At 41.3% G+C, this 16,804-nt stretch overlaps 1 protein-coding gene across 2 annotated transcripts in view; it reads left to right on the forward strand.

The window, feature by feature from the left end:
• lrrc75a (leucine rich repeat containing 75A) overlaps positions 1-15,679 on the forward strand; it is an 83,809-nt gene extending 68,130 nt beyond the window's left edge. Inside the window, exons 4-5 of one of the 2 annotated variants that reach the window (XM_075474074.1) lie at positions 12,704-12,977; positions 13,785-15,679. In XM_075474074.1, coding sequence (XP_075330189.1) covers positions 12,704-12,977; positions 13,785-14,318 — 808 coding nt within the window. In that variant the 3' untranslated portion in view covers positions 14,319-15,679. Of the gene's footprint in view, positions 1-12,703; positions 12,978-13,712 lie in introns of both variants that reach the window. The other variant, XM_075474073.1, reaches the window with a different exon arrangement.
• Positions 15,680-16,804: the final 1,125 nt, after the last annotated feature.

Here is a 16,804-nt window from a genome sequence, read left to right on the forward strand (position 1 = left end):
CAGTCACAGTTTGTAATCATCTAGAAGATGTAGTGGTCAACTGTCAACCAATAGTATAAAAAACACAATTTGTAACTGAGAAGGCAGACTATGCAAAATGCCATTGTGTGCACACGTAAGCTTCTTAAAAACCACAAAACCCACACAATTATTGAAAACTTCACAAGATGACAACGTAACCTTCATAATATTCAAAGCAATATTAATACCATTCTGACTCACAGACTCAACGTAGTATCATCTGCCCTCAGTACCTTAAGAGACCATTCTAAAAAAAAGACTAAAGTAGCCTTTATATAAATCCAAACAACAGATCACATATTAAGCCAAGCACCAACAACTGAACTCAGCATTTCAATCTGAAAAGGTGAAAGTAAATGACACTTCCCATCAAGCTTCAAAAAGCCAGGGTAATGAAGTAGTAAACATTGTGCCCTATTTCCTACTAGAAGTTCCCTTCTTTTAAGCCCCCTTATTAAAACTAACTCCAGAGGAGGAATAGTCCAGGGTTAACAGTCTTCATGACAAAATCACCATTCAAATAACTTAAAGACAACGTCTGTGCAGTGAATTCAGCCTTACTTACGTATACCATGATCTCCCACAGAGAAAGCGAGAAGCAGCAGAATGTCTTGAAGGTTTTCTCACACAGTCCACAGCATTACACTGTTGGATACGATTCATTCAATTGATATCCTTCCTGTGCATGTATACTGGGACAAGGATGTTGAACTGCAACTATAGCTCAGCTCAGCTTAGTATAACCAAGTTCTTTCTGTGCTCGTTGAAACAAGGGTAAATATTATTATCTGCTGAATTCCTTGCGTGCTTTTCATAGTAATAATCAATGCGTCGGAACAAAGAACCTATATAATGATTGCATTTGTACTTAATGATATTTCTATAGTCATGTAACATAATTTATCCCAGTATACAGTAATAAGATGATGTTGAACATACAAACAAATTATCTGGCAAATATCCAGGATTCAGCCACTTGGTAAAGTACACAACAGAGATCCCCATGTGTGCTGCCTGAACAAGATGGAACAATAGCACTGATGCTTGCTCAGATGATGCAACAGCTGGGAAAAGTGGTGTCCAATGAGAGTCATGTTTTTGCAGTATTTTCTTGTGCATGAACCTGCCAGCAGCTGTTACCCTTTCACATCCCTTCTGGATGAAACTGGCCTAATCAGTGTAATAAGATGCTGCAGTGATTGCTTTGAATTTGACTCTGCTTAGAAACAGCTCCTGAGTGCAAATGATTTGATAAAACAGAGCAAGATAATTGTCCATGATGTCCCTTGAAAATGCAGGGAGGTTTTCATAAATCTAAGTGTTCACAACGTCTGTCCTGCAAGAACCTCTGCAAAACTATTCAAATAAGAGGCTAAAGGAAAAAGGTTTTACATCTGTCACCATACTTGTTACATGGTGGAGGAGAAGAGGACAAAGAAGGGACACACATCAGCTGACTAGGTGATATAGTGGATGAAACCCTGACAGTTAGGTAGGTGACATGAAGACATGGATGAGCATCATTAGGATTTTCTAGATACCAGCAGGGTTATCAATACTGTTAACATTCGGTACTACTGACTCTGATATGAAGGGATAGTTCATGTTTAATTCAGACAGATACCAACCTGAGCATTACTACTGAGGCAGCACGCCATAACGTGCATACTTTCAAAACTTATTGCACAGGATTCACTCATTGCTGATGCGTAAACTGGAGGATTAAGTGATGATCAGCAGTAAGGGATGAGCTAATCTTTTTAAGGAAGGGTAAACATTTGCTGGTTGGAGTTGGCATTACATAAAAATGGCATGAATAAGTCAGTATGATCAAGACTTGTTCTTTCATGATAAATGTGGCTCGCAGAAAAAAATTTAACCAGCATTCATTATGGCATCAGTTAATGTTGGTGTATGGAGCCAATTCAGGGTCAAAATGTCTATTAATTTCAAGCAAATATTGAAATGAAAAAAACATGTTTTGAAACTGAAAATCTAATTTTGAACTTTAACTTTGAAAATAAAAAATATATGTATTCAAAATAAAAACTGCAGCAAAAGTTATTTCAGTTTGAATTTCAGTTTCTTTATTTTTTTCTATTTTTTTATTTCAACTGTTCACTTTTTTACAGATCTTTCAGAGGAAGGTATTAAGCAGTGAAAAAAAGCATTTATTAGGTGGATTTGTTGAGATGGTATATATATCAGATCATTTTGAGAGAAGCATCAAGAAAGAAACGGATAGGATAATGCCAAAATTGGGTTGAAATACAGTTAGGCTCTGTAAGATGAGCCATGGCAAAAGAGGCATACTCCAAGATGCAAAATTAAGACAATGACAGTGTCCCTGTGTTAAGCCTGATTTATGGTCATCCGGGAAAGGCTACTCTCCGTCGACGGATACCCTCCCGGAGACGCTCTCCGTTGCTTGCGTGCGTCGGCCAAAATTCCTATCTATCCGTCGAGGCATCAGAGACTTGCGGAGACCGCAAGGGTTGGGATTGGTCGGCTAACAAAATTTCCGGAATAACTTTTTTACGGTTTAGCTCCTTCCTGTCACAACAACAACACCGCCATTTTTGAAAGTTTACTGTGTGTCGGTAAACATTAGATCAAAATTATTTGCATTTCAATATCAATAAGCTCCAACTCCAACAGTCTTTCTCTCTCGGTCGCCATCATTCACTGCGAGGAGTGGAACAGAGCCCGGAAGGTAAACAATCAATCAACGACTTTCACGATAGACGTCGCGAGATTGGGTCGTCTAGCGTAGCGACGCCTTCTGATCGGGAGGTGAATTGCCTTGCGTATCCGACATCCCGATGGAGAACTTCGAAAGGTTTAATACCCTCTGCGTGACCACGGAGTCGAATTGACGGATCGCGACGGAGTAGCATAACGAGGCCTTTAGGATCTGTGGGTTTTTTTCTGTGTTTTTGTTTTTCTTACTGTTTTTTCTACCTGATCCTCCTTTCCCATGGGAGTGGCTACCCAATGCTGCCTGATTGCTCATTTGACTCGCCTGTGACTGCACTGTCTTCCTCGTTATAAGCCTGTGTCTGGTCTTCAGTCGCCACCAGTTCGTATGCTTTCATGTGGTATTGTACAGCCAAAACCTTGAGTCCTGTGTTTTGTGAAGATTTCTTGAAAGATAAACTTGTTTTATTCCTCATCTCGTTTCTAGCAAACTGTACCTGTTTTGACTTTAGATCTTCTGTTTGTTTGAAACACTTAGCCTGGATTTGAACAGGCCAGAGATTCTTCGCACGCCTGTGGAAAATTCGCCAGACATCAGCCAGCTTGGAGTCACTCACCTGTTTTCTCACTACTCTGCACCACCACTGCCATCTCCTCTGGATGGTTGTAAATCGATGCTCTTTAGAAAAACTTGTCACCTTCCTCACCGCTTCCTTGTGGATTGCATCATCCACAAGTCTCCGTTTTGGCAACTTCAACTTGATTATCTTTGACACTTGGTGAGTAAATTCTTTGAATATCAGTCTTTAGGACTCTGGTCAAGGGTCCTACCTCTGATAACAAACCGTAACAGTACAAACTGGCCAAAAGGTTAAAATGGATTCTGCAGAGAGTGAATACGAAAGATCTTGAGAATGCTTCTTTAAATCCAACAGCTACTCCACTGGTTCCACAACTGACTCCTGCTGTGACTCCTGTCCACATCCCTCAACCCCATGAATCATATATGCCTGAGCCTGAACCCTTTTGGACAAATGGCAAAGTGCCCATGGGTTTTCAAAGAGAGACTGGTAACATTTTCTTCAGACAAATCCAAGATTCTGTATACTATGGTACTGTTGCAAGCGAGAACATTGGCTTGAACAGAAGCTTTTAACGCACAGACATGTCATGTCACTCTATTTACAACAATGCTCACGGAGCATAGCAGAATATTTTGCACCCTCACTGCCGACTCTGGCTGGAATGATGCAGCTCTACAGGGAGTATTTGTTAATTCTTTGTCAGAAAGTCTCAAATATTAGCTTGTGCTACATCACTCTCCTGATCTGAATTCTCTGATTTCCATGCCCATAAAAATAGATAACGGTCTGCGTGAGAAAAGACACGAAAGAATGTGTCACCCACCACTACAACAAAAGCTCCCTTCATCTTGTACATCTGTTTAATTCTGTACTCCCTCAACCACCCTGGAATTGCCTCCATAACCACCTACCATGGAGTCCATGCAAGTTGGATATACTTGTATGTCCCCAGACAAGAGACAACAGCAATTACGGACGGGTGAGTGTTTGTACTGCCGGCAACCAGGGCATCGCATTGCAGACTGTATTAAAGGGATAATCCGGCGTAAAATGCACTTTAGATCAATTTACGGGATGTTGGGAGTACATACGTTGAGTTGACATCAAAATCATCATGTCATTCGGATGTGTTTTGAGAATTTCGATTTGACCGTTTTTAGCCAAAAGTAGTTAGCCTGGAAGTGATGAGGGCATCGAGTATCGCCGCTACAAAACGCTATTTTTATACCTCTTCTACAGCTCCAAACAACATAACACTTACGTGGTAGTGAGTAGAGGGTCCCTAAAGCCAAACCGAAGTGTCCCGAGGTCTTCATGTGGTCGGATATAGAGTCCAGGATTAATTTAATCAAGCCAGTACCTTTCCGGAAATGTTGCTGCTGCAGCTGCCGCTTAAGACCATGGTGAAGTTGGTTTGATATTGGATATTCGACAGATATTCACAATAAGGAAATAAGGTGTCTTTTTTTTTCAAACCAATATCAACTCAACGTATGTACTCCCAACATCCCGTAAATTGATCTAAAGTGCATTTTACGCCGGATTATCCCTTTAAGCATTTGTTTCTATTAAAACAGTCCACTTATCAGTAAACATGGGGGCCCTGATGAGCAAAACTACTCCTAATTATGTTACCCCACTTTGTTTATAGCGGCTACCTTGATGCATCAGTTCTCTTTCTCTGCCAGCCCTTCAATCCCCTTAACCAGGCTCTATTACTTTGCCCGTCCCCAGCAAGCTGCCATGTAGAAGTACATCACCAACTCCTGGACAGCCGTCATTATTCGTCCGTCATTCTCTTCTCTCGGGGCAAGCTTCTTTTTCATGGCCAAGAAGGATAGTACCCTGCGTCCCTGTATTGACCTCTGTCATAATGTTAACTGGAGAGATTGAACCTAGAGCCCCTTTCACACTGCAACCCGCTATCTTAGCGGGTCCAAATTGCATCTTCAACCCGCGTCGAGCAATGTGAACGCTTGGCGTGTTAGGTGACCCGTGTCGCCTGAAGCCGAGTTCAGGGGGTGTTGCCTAGTGGCAGAGCGTCACAAGAAACACATAAAATGCTGGGCGTGTACAATGACGTAGGCATAAGCCATGCGTCGGAGGTAGGGTTAAATACACCTTGAGGACTCGTTTTTGCAATTGTATATGCAGTTCATGGAGATGTTATTTCACGGGGTGCGGATGGTTACAACGTGGAATGCCGCCGAAGAACATATGCAGAGAATACAAGAGCACTATAGTCCCCGAAATGTGGCGGTAAATAATGTCCTCTGCTCGGAGGCTGAGGAGTTCGCGGACCTCCTTGTCTCCCCAGTTTGCCATATTAAAAAATGTCTCGAACTTGATGTAGGCTAAAACCGAGTGAAACTTGTCCTCACCTGTCGCTGTTGTTCTGAATCAGCTGTCCATTCTGTCTTTTAAACTCCTCACGTCACGCCACGCCCACGTCCGACCCGCGTCGATTGCGTTCACACCAAACTCGGCTCGGCAAAAAGACTAGGGTCCGACGCGGGTCGAAAGGTGAGTCGAGTTGACGCGGCAGCCCGGGTCGGCAGTGTGAACGCAACAGCGGACACGCTAAATTCGCGGATTAAATGCGGGTTATTCGTCAGTGTGAAAGGGGCTCAAGATTAGGCTAGCTCAAGAGGGAAAACCAGATCCTAGAGGGGATCCCCCAAATAAGTTGTTCGTTGAAACCAAGATTAGGCTAGCTCAACAGGGAAAACCAGATCCTTGAGGTGATCATCCAAATAAGTTGTACGTTCCGACCTCCATGTGCTTTCAGGTTCTGCAATGGGGTCATTCATCTCATCTCACCTGTCACCCTGGTATTTGAACTCTCGCCTTCTTGCAGAAGTCTTTCTCCATGGTCTCACATCACTCTAGATTTTGTTACTGGTCTTCCTATATCTCTAAAGCAGTACTGTACTAAGAATTCATCACACATTCCATATTTCTCAGATTAAGCCTGTTTCTACATCTGACTTGAACCCTCAATCCAGACCCCCACCACCCATCCAAATCGTGGATCATGATCATAAAAGATGGAAGAGATGGCATTAAATCCGGGAGCTTTTTCAGAATATCAGAGGCTGTGGCACCAGGGAAACAGTGTGTGACTTTATTAAAGAAGCGCACGTTCCTGATTCTAGAGTCATAGACAATCAGTATTGATAGAGAGAACAGTGGCCGGAGTTTAGTAGGTGTCCTTTAGCTTGGTCCAATTCCAGCCATTCAAGCATGAATGACGAGCACCCTGTGGAACACTCTTATGAGATAAAGATATCACCGCCCACTCTGACAATGGGACCTCAACAGCATCAGGTGGGCCTCAAAGAGAAGAGATAAAACAAGATTGGAAAGTTTCAGACAGGGTTGCAATGTCGTTGCCCAACGATGACTCCTACTGATTGAAGTGGTGAACCACTTCAGACCAGGATAATGGCCATTCGAAGATTGGAGTCTTGGGTCTGGTTCTAACCCTGACCCACTTAGCATTCGGTTCAGTTGGGAAAGCTCTCAAGCAGTTTATCTCTTATCTTAATCTCCAACTGATGGATGTTGACCTCAAGTTGTCATAAGATATACTTCAACTTTCACACATAGTGTTACGTTCGAAGTTCACAACACACGGTACCGTCTTGATTATGGCAGGTTTCTAACAACCTTTACTGACAAAGACTTTCCCATCTTTTTCCTCCACACATTAATAAAAAATATAAATACATGACATATTTACATATAAAAACATGGACTCCTTTAAAGTGAAAAAAATACACTGAGGTAGATGAAGCTGCCCCTCACTGATTGGGTAAGTGGTCTCAAACCACATCCCACAACAGCCCTTGGAGGTATGTGTATGAAGCCAACTCTATGCAACAGACCATTTCTTCCTGTCTTAGCAGAATTGTGCTAATTAGTTAACACAGCTGCTGCAGTGATGCCCATGGCTCTCCATTACACAAGGATTGGGATTAGTGATCTAATCATTACAGTCCATATTCCCTCCTCAAATGTTCAGCTCTTCCTTCCTTCCTCCCTTGTTTCTCTACACTCAAAAGGAAAGAAAAACACATCTGGGTCTGCATGACATTAGGATAGTAGAATTACACATATCTAAAACTGAGGGCTATCTTCAATCAGATTTTCTGATGTGATACAGGCACGGGGTGTTTCCTCCATGGACTACAAGGACTGTTTCCCAATGGCTCATCTTTATCTATAGCACAGCCTCCAACACCAGTCTGCCCTCTTCAGTTTAAAGCAATAAACAAAACAGGCCTGGTTTGTTGTGTGCAAATGAAAAGCAGATGAGATGCTGAGAGGGCTCGTGATGTGTTTGGCTTCAGACCAGAATCCCACGCTACAGACAGTGAAATACACCCCTGCTTGAAACTGGGGTCATCCATTTTTGTCTGAACAACAACCAGTGATTATATGGAAAGGAGAGTTGGTCTCCTCTCTGTGTTTGACTCAAGTTCCTTTTCTGAGATTTGAAGCAGACCCTCTAGGGACATATGACTTCAAAATATCCTATTACTGGATTAATGGCAGACTTTCCACCCCCTCGGCTAAACATACAAAAAGTGCTGGACACAAGGACCACACACTCCTGTTGAAATACATTACTATTAAAGATGTACTGGATGTCATGGAAAAAAAGAAAAGAAAACAGATGTCATCATAAGAATGAATAAAAAATTCTGTTACGTAACTATTTCAAGTTTTTCTGTGAGACTGGGCGGGTTGAGCTAACAAAGACACATTAGAACCGGTCATGACCAAAAACTTGTAAATTCTGTTAAAACATTGGATATATAAACAATTATTCTTAATGTTGGCTTCTAGAATTGAAGTAAAACACACAGGAATGGACTGACAATTAAGCCTAGGGCAGCAAGCCCTTTGGGTATGATGTCAAGAGACCCTTGTTCTAAGCAAGAGCCCCTATAGAATGTTTATAGAATCTCAAAGCAGATAACATACAACCATGTAAAACCATCAGTTTGGTCCTTTGACACCTCTTTTTCCATTTTATGACATCAGTATCACCTTGTTATCACCTTTCTTTCGTGATTGTTGAGCATGAAAGTAAGTAAAAAGTAACTCTGAGAGAGGAGGGAGGCTGTTAGTAAGGAACCGATAAGGTAATTTGTCCAGATGAAGGTAGTGATCAGTTCTTATTAGGTCCAGGTGGGAATCCAGAACGGAAGGGGAGTATATTGGCTGTGGTACTGCGGTTCTGAGTCGGCGGCATAGGAATCCAACAATAAATGCTAAGTCCTTAGCATGGGAATCCAGAGTGAGGAGAATCAAGGATGGTGGCGGTACTGAAAAAAAACAAAAAGGGAAGTTAAGTACCACAAAATAACTCTCTATGGACCACAGGAGTCGGCCTAATTACCACTGGTTAAAGCTGGGCATACACTGTGCGATTTTTGGCCCGATGTCGACAAGATTTTCACTCGTGCGACTATTTTGGAGATCGGGCCGAGTTTTGGCTCAATCGTGCGTCTCGCATCGTGTAGTATACATGGGGTAACGACAAACGATTAAGCCCTCCCGACCACCTCCCGATCGATCGGATGAAAATCAAACTTGTTTGAAATCCTGGTCGCCCCTCGTGAGGCTCTCGCACAGTTGAAGCAGTTGCACGAGCCGATTTACCTCATCCTGTCACACACTACGCATGCGCGAACATAGGTACGGAAGAGAAAATTGTCAACAGAAGAAGAAGAAGACAACAGAACAGCATGGCAGCGACCGAGTCCGACGTGTCGTGTAGTGTGAGCAGCCAGATCGCATCAGACCATCGGGTCGTACAGTGTGAGAACAGGAATCGTGAGCTGTGACGTTTTAACCCTTGCGATTCACTCGTACAGTTTGAGCAGCAGCTGAATACCGCGATTGAAAAAATCGCACAGTGTATGCCCAGCTTAAGTGAGACAATCTGGCGAAGACTGGTTGCTCCTGCAGCTCCTTAAGACTGTGTCTTGATGAGGACAAACGAGGAACAGGTGTGAAGGCAGGAGCAATCCAGACTCTCCCCCGGATTTCCTAAAAACCTGCTCAGCCCCACCTAAGGCCCAGAAACCATAACAAGAACACAGCCAAGCATGATCATGACATCTGGTTGTTTTAGCAGACTTCTTAGTCTGCATACTTGACTGCAGTCAACTTGCAGAAATTATAATGTGGGTTTTCTGGAATCGCTGGCCCTTTTTTTTTGATGGTATTTACTTGAACATACAAGGCAGAAGTCCCTTGATTGCTAATATGCAGCACTCAGTGCTCACTCTTGCATTCTCGCATCCTCAACCATTTGTCAGCCTTTAAGTTTTTTGCTGCCTTTTGTAGGAGCCCTGTCAAGTTTCTGTCTTCAGACACTGATATTAATAGGTAAGTACAGTCTTTTAATGACCACTGCCTCTCTGTTTTAGATACAGTCGCTATCATAAAAACAGCCAAGTTCCCCCTTGCATAAATGACAGCATTTGTACTTTCAAATAAGCTTGAACAATAACATTGAACATCAGAGTCCAGTTCAAAGTTCTTGGTCAGGCTCCTTCAAATGTCAAAGATCAACTGCAGCCCTATTCAGACAACACGACTCTGCGGTCCTCTGATCAGGATTTGTTGGTTGTTCATCGATCCAGGCTCAGAACTAAAGAAAATGCTGCTTTTGAGGTTGTTGCTCCTAAACTTTGAAACTCTCTTCGCTGGACTAATAACAAAACATTGAAACAATTTATTATATATTTACTTGACAGATCAAATTATTGAGAAAGAATTAAATATTTTATACCATAGATATACTAAAATAATTATTTGGTGAGATCTGAATCGATTGTTACAGATTTATAAAGTTATTAGTAGACCTGATAGGGCAGAATTGCAATGTTCTGTCCACCTGTAAGATTTGCATTTCTTTTGCTGTGTTACTCAAAGAGAGAAATTGTAATGAAGCATTTAAGCTGTGTGATGATGGAAAAAAATACAATACGGTAGCATGCTTCACCTGAGCTCTGATGAGTTTCAACACTGGTTTCAAACAAAGCACCTGTTGACTGGAGCTTAATACAAATAATTTAATGTGTTCATCTTTTCCATATGTTATTCTTTGTCAGTGAAACTCATCGACAGGTTCTGTGTCATCAATATACAGTTTTAGTCAGAGGTTTACGTAAACTTGTACTGGACACGAATGTCCTTTCTACACTGGTTTCAGTGATCATCTATTATAATGAAAAGACAAGAATTTGTGGGACTAGGTCTAAATAGAATAGTATTGAAAGTTTGAAAATATCTTTTAGGTTGCCACATTCACCTCAATTCCTGTTAGTTAGGCTGGTGGCCTCTGTCCCCACATTGGGGTTAGACAGCACTCACTGGTTCACCAACATACAGTACACTTGGAAAGTCCAAAGTCGTTATAAGTCTTTGGGAGAAGAAGCCGCTTTGCCAAGGTCTTCGAGAAGGCACAAACTGTCTTCCACTAATGGGGAAAAAGGGTCCAAATGGTCAGGAACAAACCTGGAAGCATTAAAGTTCAGGCTTACGACAATTTGGAAGCTGCTGGAAAACCACTGTCTACAGTCAGGGTACAGAGACTCCCATCCAAGAAAGAAATCCCTACTCCAAATCAACACTTACAAGCTTGAATAAACTTTACAGCAACAAAGGGAAAGCCCGCTGGAGAGAGTGTTATAGACACATGAGACACAGTTTGGGTTGCTTGGCCTTGGTAACCAGAAAGTATGCCTCATTCCACTTTAAGAATGCTGTAACATCTGTTCAGTGTGATGGTGGCGTTAGCATCATGCTCTGAGGCTGCTTTGCAGCAAATGGAACTGCAAGCCTCCCTCAGAAATTTTCAGAGTAACGCCAATCCAGCAAGTAGACAGTTTGATGCTTGGACACAGTTAGTTGGTTTTCCAACAGGACAATTACCCCAAATGCAAGTCCCAGCTGGATGTAGAATGAAGAAGCCTCCGAATAAGAAAAAGTTTTTAGACTGGCATTTCAAATCTCCTGACCTCAGCCGTTTCAAATATATGGGGTCTGTGTTGGCAAACCTGTCACCTCCACCCTGACGAATGAGTAGTGTACATCTTACCTCTCTTGTGTATTATTTTAAGCAGCAGATTAGTACACATTTGGTGCTAGACTGAGCATGTGGCACTAGAACGAGGTGTGATCGATTTAGGTAGACTGTAGTGTCTGGACAACAATGACTGTTTAGTTATTTGTTGATAATAGGTAGAATATTACCACACATTTTCTATGGCATGTTCTCTCCAACTTTTTACATTGTGACCAGCTCTACTTTTCCACTAAAAGGTATCTATTGCAGTAGCATGCCCTAAATAGTTCTTGTAACTTATTTCAATTACACATGTTATCAGAAAACCTCTACTTGAGTTTAATTTTTGTGACATTATAACTGGTTATGTAAGTAATAACAAAAGAGATTGCACCTACATTTTTTATATTTTTATGGAAGACAAGCATAGAAGCGATGTGTCTGGAAACTAATGGAAATTAATTAACACTGGAAATGAATTAGAAGCAGATTAATAGTTTTTTTTGGCATATGGTTGACTTTTTTTTAATGTTTGGCCTCTTGTAAATGGTAAAGGAAGACAAGCATTATTTGAGGGCAGCAGTAAGGTGCTGTATTATAAAAATTTTCAAATGTACAAGAATTCAGATCCAACACAGGGATTTTTTTAGCAATGTTGAACAACATCCTTGGCTGTGTCTCATCAAAAAGTTCAAGATACAAAGATCTTGGGGTACCACATGTGCCCTCCTCATAACATGTCCCTTCTTAATTCAGACAGTGTTTAGGAACCAGGTGATCAGAGATGTAAAAATTTAGGAAGAGTTAGAGTCCTCACCAAATCTGAGCTGACATTGATAGCTCCGTGGCAGTTTTTTTGCCCTTCCTAATCAAACCAAAAATATAACTCAGTGAAAAGAGACAGTCTATGACCGGTGGGAGAGTGAGTCAAACATTGTTGGGGAGCTTAATTTGACCTATGTTCACTGCCTGGCTTTGGTCTGCTCTGTCCTAGATTCCTATGAAGTCCCTCTGGTACATGACCAGATAAATATTTAGCTGTTAACGAATAATAATAGTTGAAACCTACATTCTACACGGCAGTCAGTAGTTTCAGAGTAAACCTCTGACCTGCTTTGTGCTAGACCTGCACAGATTCAGATTCTTGTAGGCAATAGAATTCAAAAACAGAAACTTCAACATCACCATATTGCCATGCTGAGGTTGTCAATTTGATAAGATGGGGCGGTGACTGACTGTTTAAGATAGTAAGCTCTCACTGCAGCCAAAACTAAAGAGCAATAGTTTAAATACTTTCTCACACTTCTGTCTCCAGTCTGAAGGCAGTGCTGTCGGCCCCCCTGTCCAGCGGAGCTCTGGATCTCTCTGGCATACCTCTGTCAACTCGGGACATGGAGCGCCTGTGTGCACACCTACAGCGTCATTCATCCACTGTGGTCAGCTTGGAGCTGGGCTTCACTGAGCTGACAGATGAGGCTTTTCTCCTGCTTCTCCCCACCCTGGCTGCGCTACCACACCTGGAGACCCTGGCCCTGAACGGAAACAGGCTGACCAGAGCTGTTTTAAAGGAGCTGACTGATGCCTTAAAGGTCAGAAAGTTGTCTATCTTTTCATTATTTCTATATATTTGATTAATAGTGCATTAATTAGTGCAGTGTTACTGAAAGTAAATGAGAACAAACATTTGGGATCCCCCCCATCATTTTTTACAACCACATATTTTTTTTTGCTTAAACCAGATGCTTAATCTTTCACTGGAGCCAGAAAGTTAATATTTAGCAAAGGAAAAGTATTAATTTTGAAAAGACTTTCTAAATCAACTCTTTAATGTCAGCACTGAGAAAAAAGAAATGCTCTTTTTCCATTTTTCATTTCCTTGGGGCACGTCAATAAGAAATTATTTGACCAATGATGGAGAGTAAAATCAGTAAAATGTTGTTTGTATAGCACTTTTTTATTATTGTTACAAACTACTTTACAAGAAAGGATCAGATAAGTTTGAGTCAGATGGATGTTTACAAAAACACACTATATTTAAAACACACATATATAACATAATGTGTTATAAATGTCTCAAGTGTTGACAAAACCTTTTCCAAAGAGGAAATTAACTCATAAATTAAACTAGGAAGTAGAAACTCAGACCTCCATCTGGAAACATTTCTGGCTTTGAATCACTTTATCCAGTCTGTTCTGTTTTAAAACCTATAGGGTGAGTGCTGGTTTCTGTATTATTATTTGCAGTACCCTCCTCAAAGTAAAACAGTTTAACTGAGTTGCTGAACGTATTGTTACAGTTAATATATCAACTTTTTCTATGTTAGGATCCAATCAGTTTCCCGAGTGTGACGTGGATTGACCTAGGTAACAATGTGGACATCTTCTCGCTACCGCAGCCCTTCCTGGTCAGTTTGAGGAAGCGCTGTCCTAAGCAGGGAAACCTGCCCACCATCCTGGAGTTTGGAGAGAGCCAGGTCAGCGACCCCCCCGAAAGGCTAAGGGGTCTCGGGGAGGAGGAGGAGGAGACAGACGACACCAACAGGACTGAGAGCATGGGGGAACTCCGGTCAGAGGTGGAGGAGGAGCTGGATGGAGAGACTGAGATAGAGGAAATGATGGAGGAGCTGCTGGACTTTGACAGGGAGATACAGGGAAAGGATGATGAGGAGGAGAGCATGTGGACAGTGGGGGAGCAAAGGAGAGCAGGTGGGAGGAGGAAGGAGAGGCAAGAGGAAAATGAGAAAGAGATGGAGACACAGCAGAGAGACCTCCGGCTGAGGAGGAGGCCGGTGATGGCAGAGGATGACGATGACACGCAGAGCCACTCCTCCCACCTGTCCTGCTCCAGCCAGTCACAACACTCCTCTGGAGCAGCTGAACCAATCAGGGCGGAAAATGACCTGACTGAGCAGTCAGAGCATTTAACCTGATTGCTGCACCCCGCCCTGTGTTTTTCCGCCCTGTGTTTTTCCGTCCTGTATGCAGTCCTGTGGAGGGAGGTTACAGAAGACTGTGGCTAACTAAATAAAGAGGCTGCAGCTTTGCATGTAATCAGTGTAAACATGCCACTTGATACTCCCTCCAATGATCTGATTTGTGACCAACCATCTACTACAGCCTTCAATGATAGCTGAGCCCAGATGTAACATGAGAGGCCAATCCCACTGGCTGTGCATTTTGTCATAAAGATCTGTGACTGAGGATGCATAGAATAGACTGATTTATCAGAACACTTGAGGCTTTTATGTACAGAATGTTAATCTTTAATGAGGTCCTTCCTCCTGTTAATCTTGGTAGTACCTACATGTGCCTGTAACACCTCAAGTTACTGGTTTAAAGTGTATCCTTATAGATAAACCAAACTAGACAGTTAAACACTAACTAGTCAGTAACACTAACCTAAACTTTTTAAATAATGCTTTTACCAAAAAGTAGAAGAGATGTGTATCTGTAGAAATTGTATAAGACATCTCCCTCCCACATACAGCACTGACAGCTGGTCAGATGGATAAGAGGATGAGCAGGAATGAAAGGTGAAGCCATTTGTGGAAATCTGTTCCTGCTTAAGAAATGAACAAATGCACAGTGGTGTAGAGCTGGGGAAATTAGTCAAGTGAAAGAGCTGATAAAGAAATCAGTGCTGCACAGAGCTGATGATTGTTGGATTGCTGAGTGAGAAGTGTAAAGAGAATCTTATTTGGCAAGGAAAAAGACTATGTGGCGTCTATGTACAAAAGGCCAGTGTGGTCATGTCAATGCCATACTTCCCAAAGCAAATATGAAATATTTAGTAGCCTTTTTCACATAATCCAGGTCATGCTTCACTCCATGAAACGCTACATCACATGCTCACAACACTGTGTTTATGTAAAACCCATTGTTATGATTACATTCAGTTATAAAATGCTCAAATTATCTCTTTATGCAGTATATAGTTTTCACCCAGATTGTTTTTTTTCCTCCATGTGTCACATTTAGTCCATCATGAAAAGCTTTAACAATAAACTGTATTTTTGGACGTACATTATATATAAATATAGATACATATATTGTTTTTATCTGTCCAGCTGCAACTGTGTAGATAAGCTACAAGAGAAAGAATACCAGTGAATAAAAACTTATTCTTGTGTTTTTGGTTTGGAAGAGTAGATTTTATGAGCTGAATGTCACTATTAATTAGTTATTTTCTAATGATGCCTGAAATGGAGTGGTTTTATTGCCCTAGAAAAGAAGACTTGAGGTTCAGAGATGAATGGGAATAGAATAAAGCTTCATTGTAAAGAAGAAAAAAGTGTTAAATAAGTATTTCTCCACGTCTCGTTTGAAGCTGTGTCAATAAGAAATTAGGTTCTGCCGTTGGATGATCATTTTAACTGCATACAGCAGTCTCCATTATGGTTGTATTTCATTTTCCTGGCTGTATAGAATACTCCCTAATTAGAGAAGCGGTACAGAATAACAGAAACACAGCTAAGTAACAGTATAAAATAATTAAGAAGTTACTACACCTGTTTGACATAGGTTTTTGAAAAGGTGTCTCCTCAGTCATACATGGTGATGACAGCATGATGCTGAGGTACTGTGTTTCTGTGCCGCTTGGGTGACAAGTCAGAACAGATAAATGCCGAAGAAATAAAGCAAACCTGAATGAAAACATTTTGTAGAATGCTGAGGGTCTCAGACCTGGCCAACTAACACCACCAAAAACTAAAAAGAAGATAATATATATATGTATGTACATAGGCTACTTATATTTTTGTCCAGTAAAGTCTTACGAGTCTGCTTCAAGCCTTTCAGAAATCTATTTCACTCAGTCCTTATAGTGTCACAAGAATCGTGCTGTGGTCTATGGAATTAACATGACATTGTGTTGCTAACAGACATGTAATTTTAAAGCACTCCACACAGTAAATTGTCCCCTTCCTCTTCTTTAATACCAGCTGATTTTTAGTGGCATTGCTCAAAAAACTAATATCAAAGAGAAACCTCCCTTTAACCCTCCTTTACTATAAGTTAGTATTCCATTGAGTCTGTCAAATCAGTTTTACAAATCATAATGAATCCTTTTGACAGAGGTGACACATTATTATTATTTTTTTTATTTTGTCAAGCTATTCTTTGACATTATGTATGGATCAATGCATCACTTTGAGGTGTGAACATTTGTATACCATCTGCTGTCACTGAGAGTGATTGCATGCAGTCAGTGAATTGGGTTTGATTCTTAAGGTCAAACATTCAGGATCACTGTTGTGATGGCTGTGAGCAGCCTGCATCAGACTGCAAACATTAGAGATCAGAAGTGTGTTATGATGAGCTGATGCTGTGCATATGTCTGCTTTTAATGTTAAGGTAATGTCATGGCAAATAAATGAAAGTTTCACTAGTTGAATTAGCCTGATATATCAACAAACGT

The sequence above is a fragment of the Odontesthes bonariensis genome, chromosome 9 (genome assembly GCF_027942865.1).
Source record: "Odontesthes bonariensis isolate fOdoBon6 chromosome 9, fOdoBon6.hap1, whole genome shotgun sequence".
NCBI classification, from domain to species: domain Eukaryota; kingdom Metazoa; phylum Chordata; class Actinopteri; order Atheriniformes; family Atherinopsidae; genus Odontesthes; species Odontesthes bonariensis.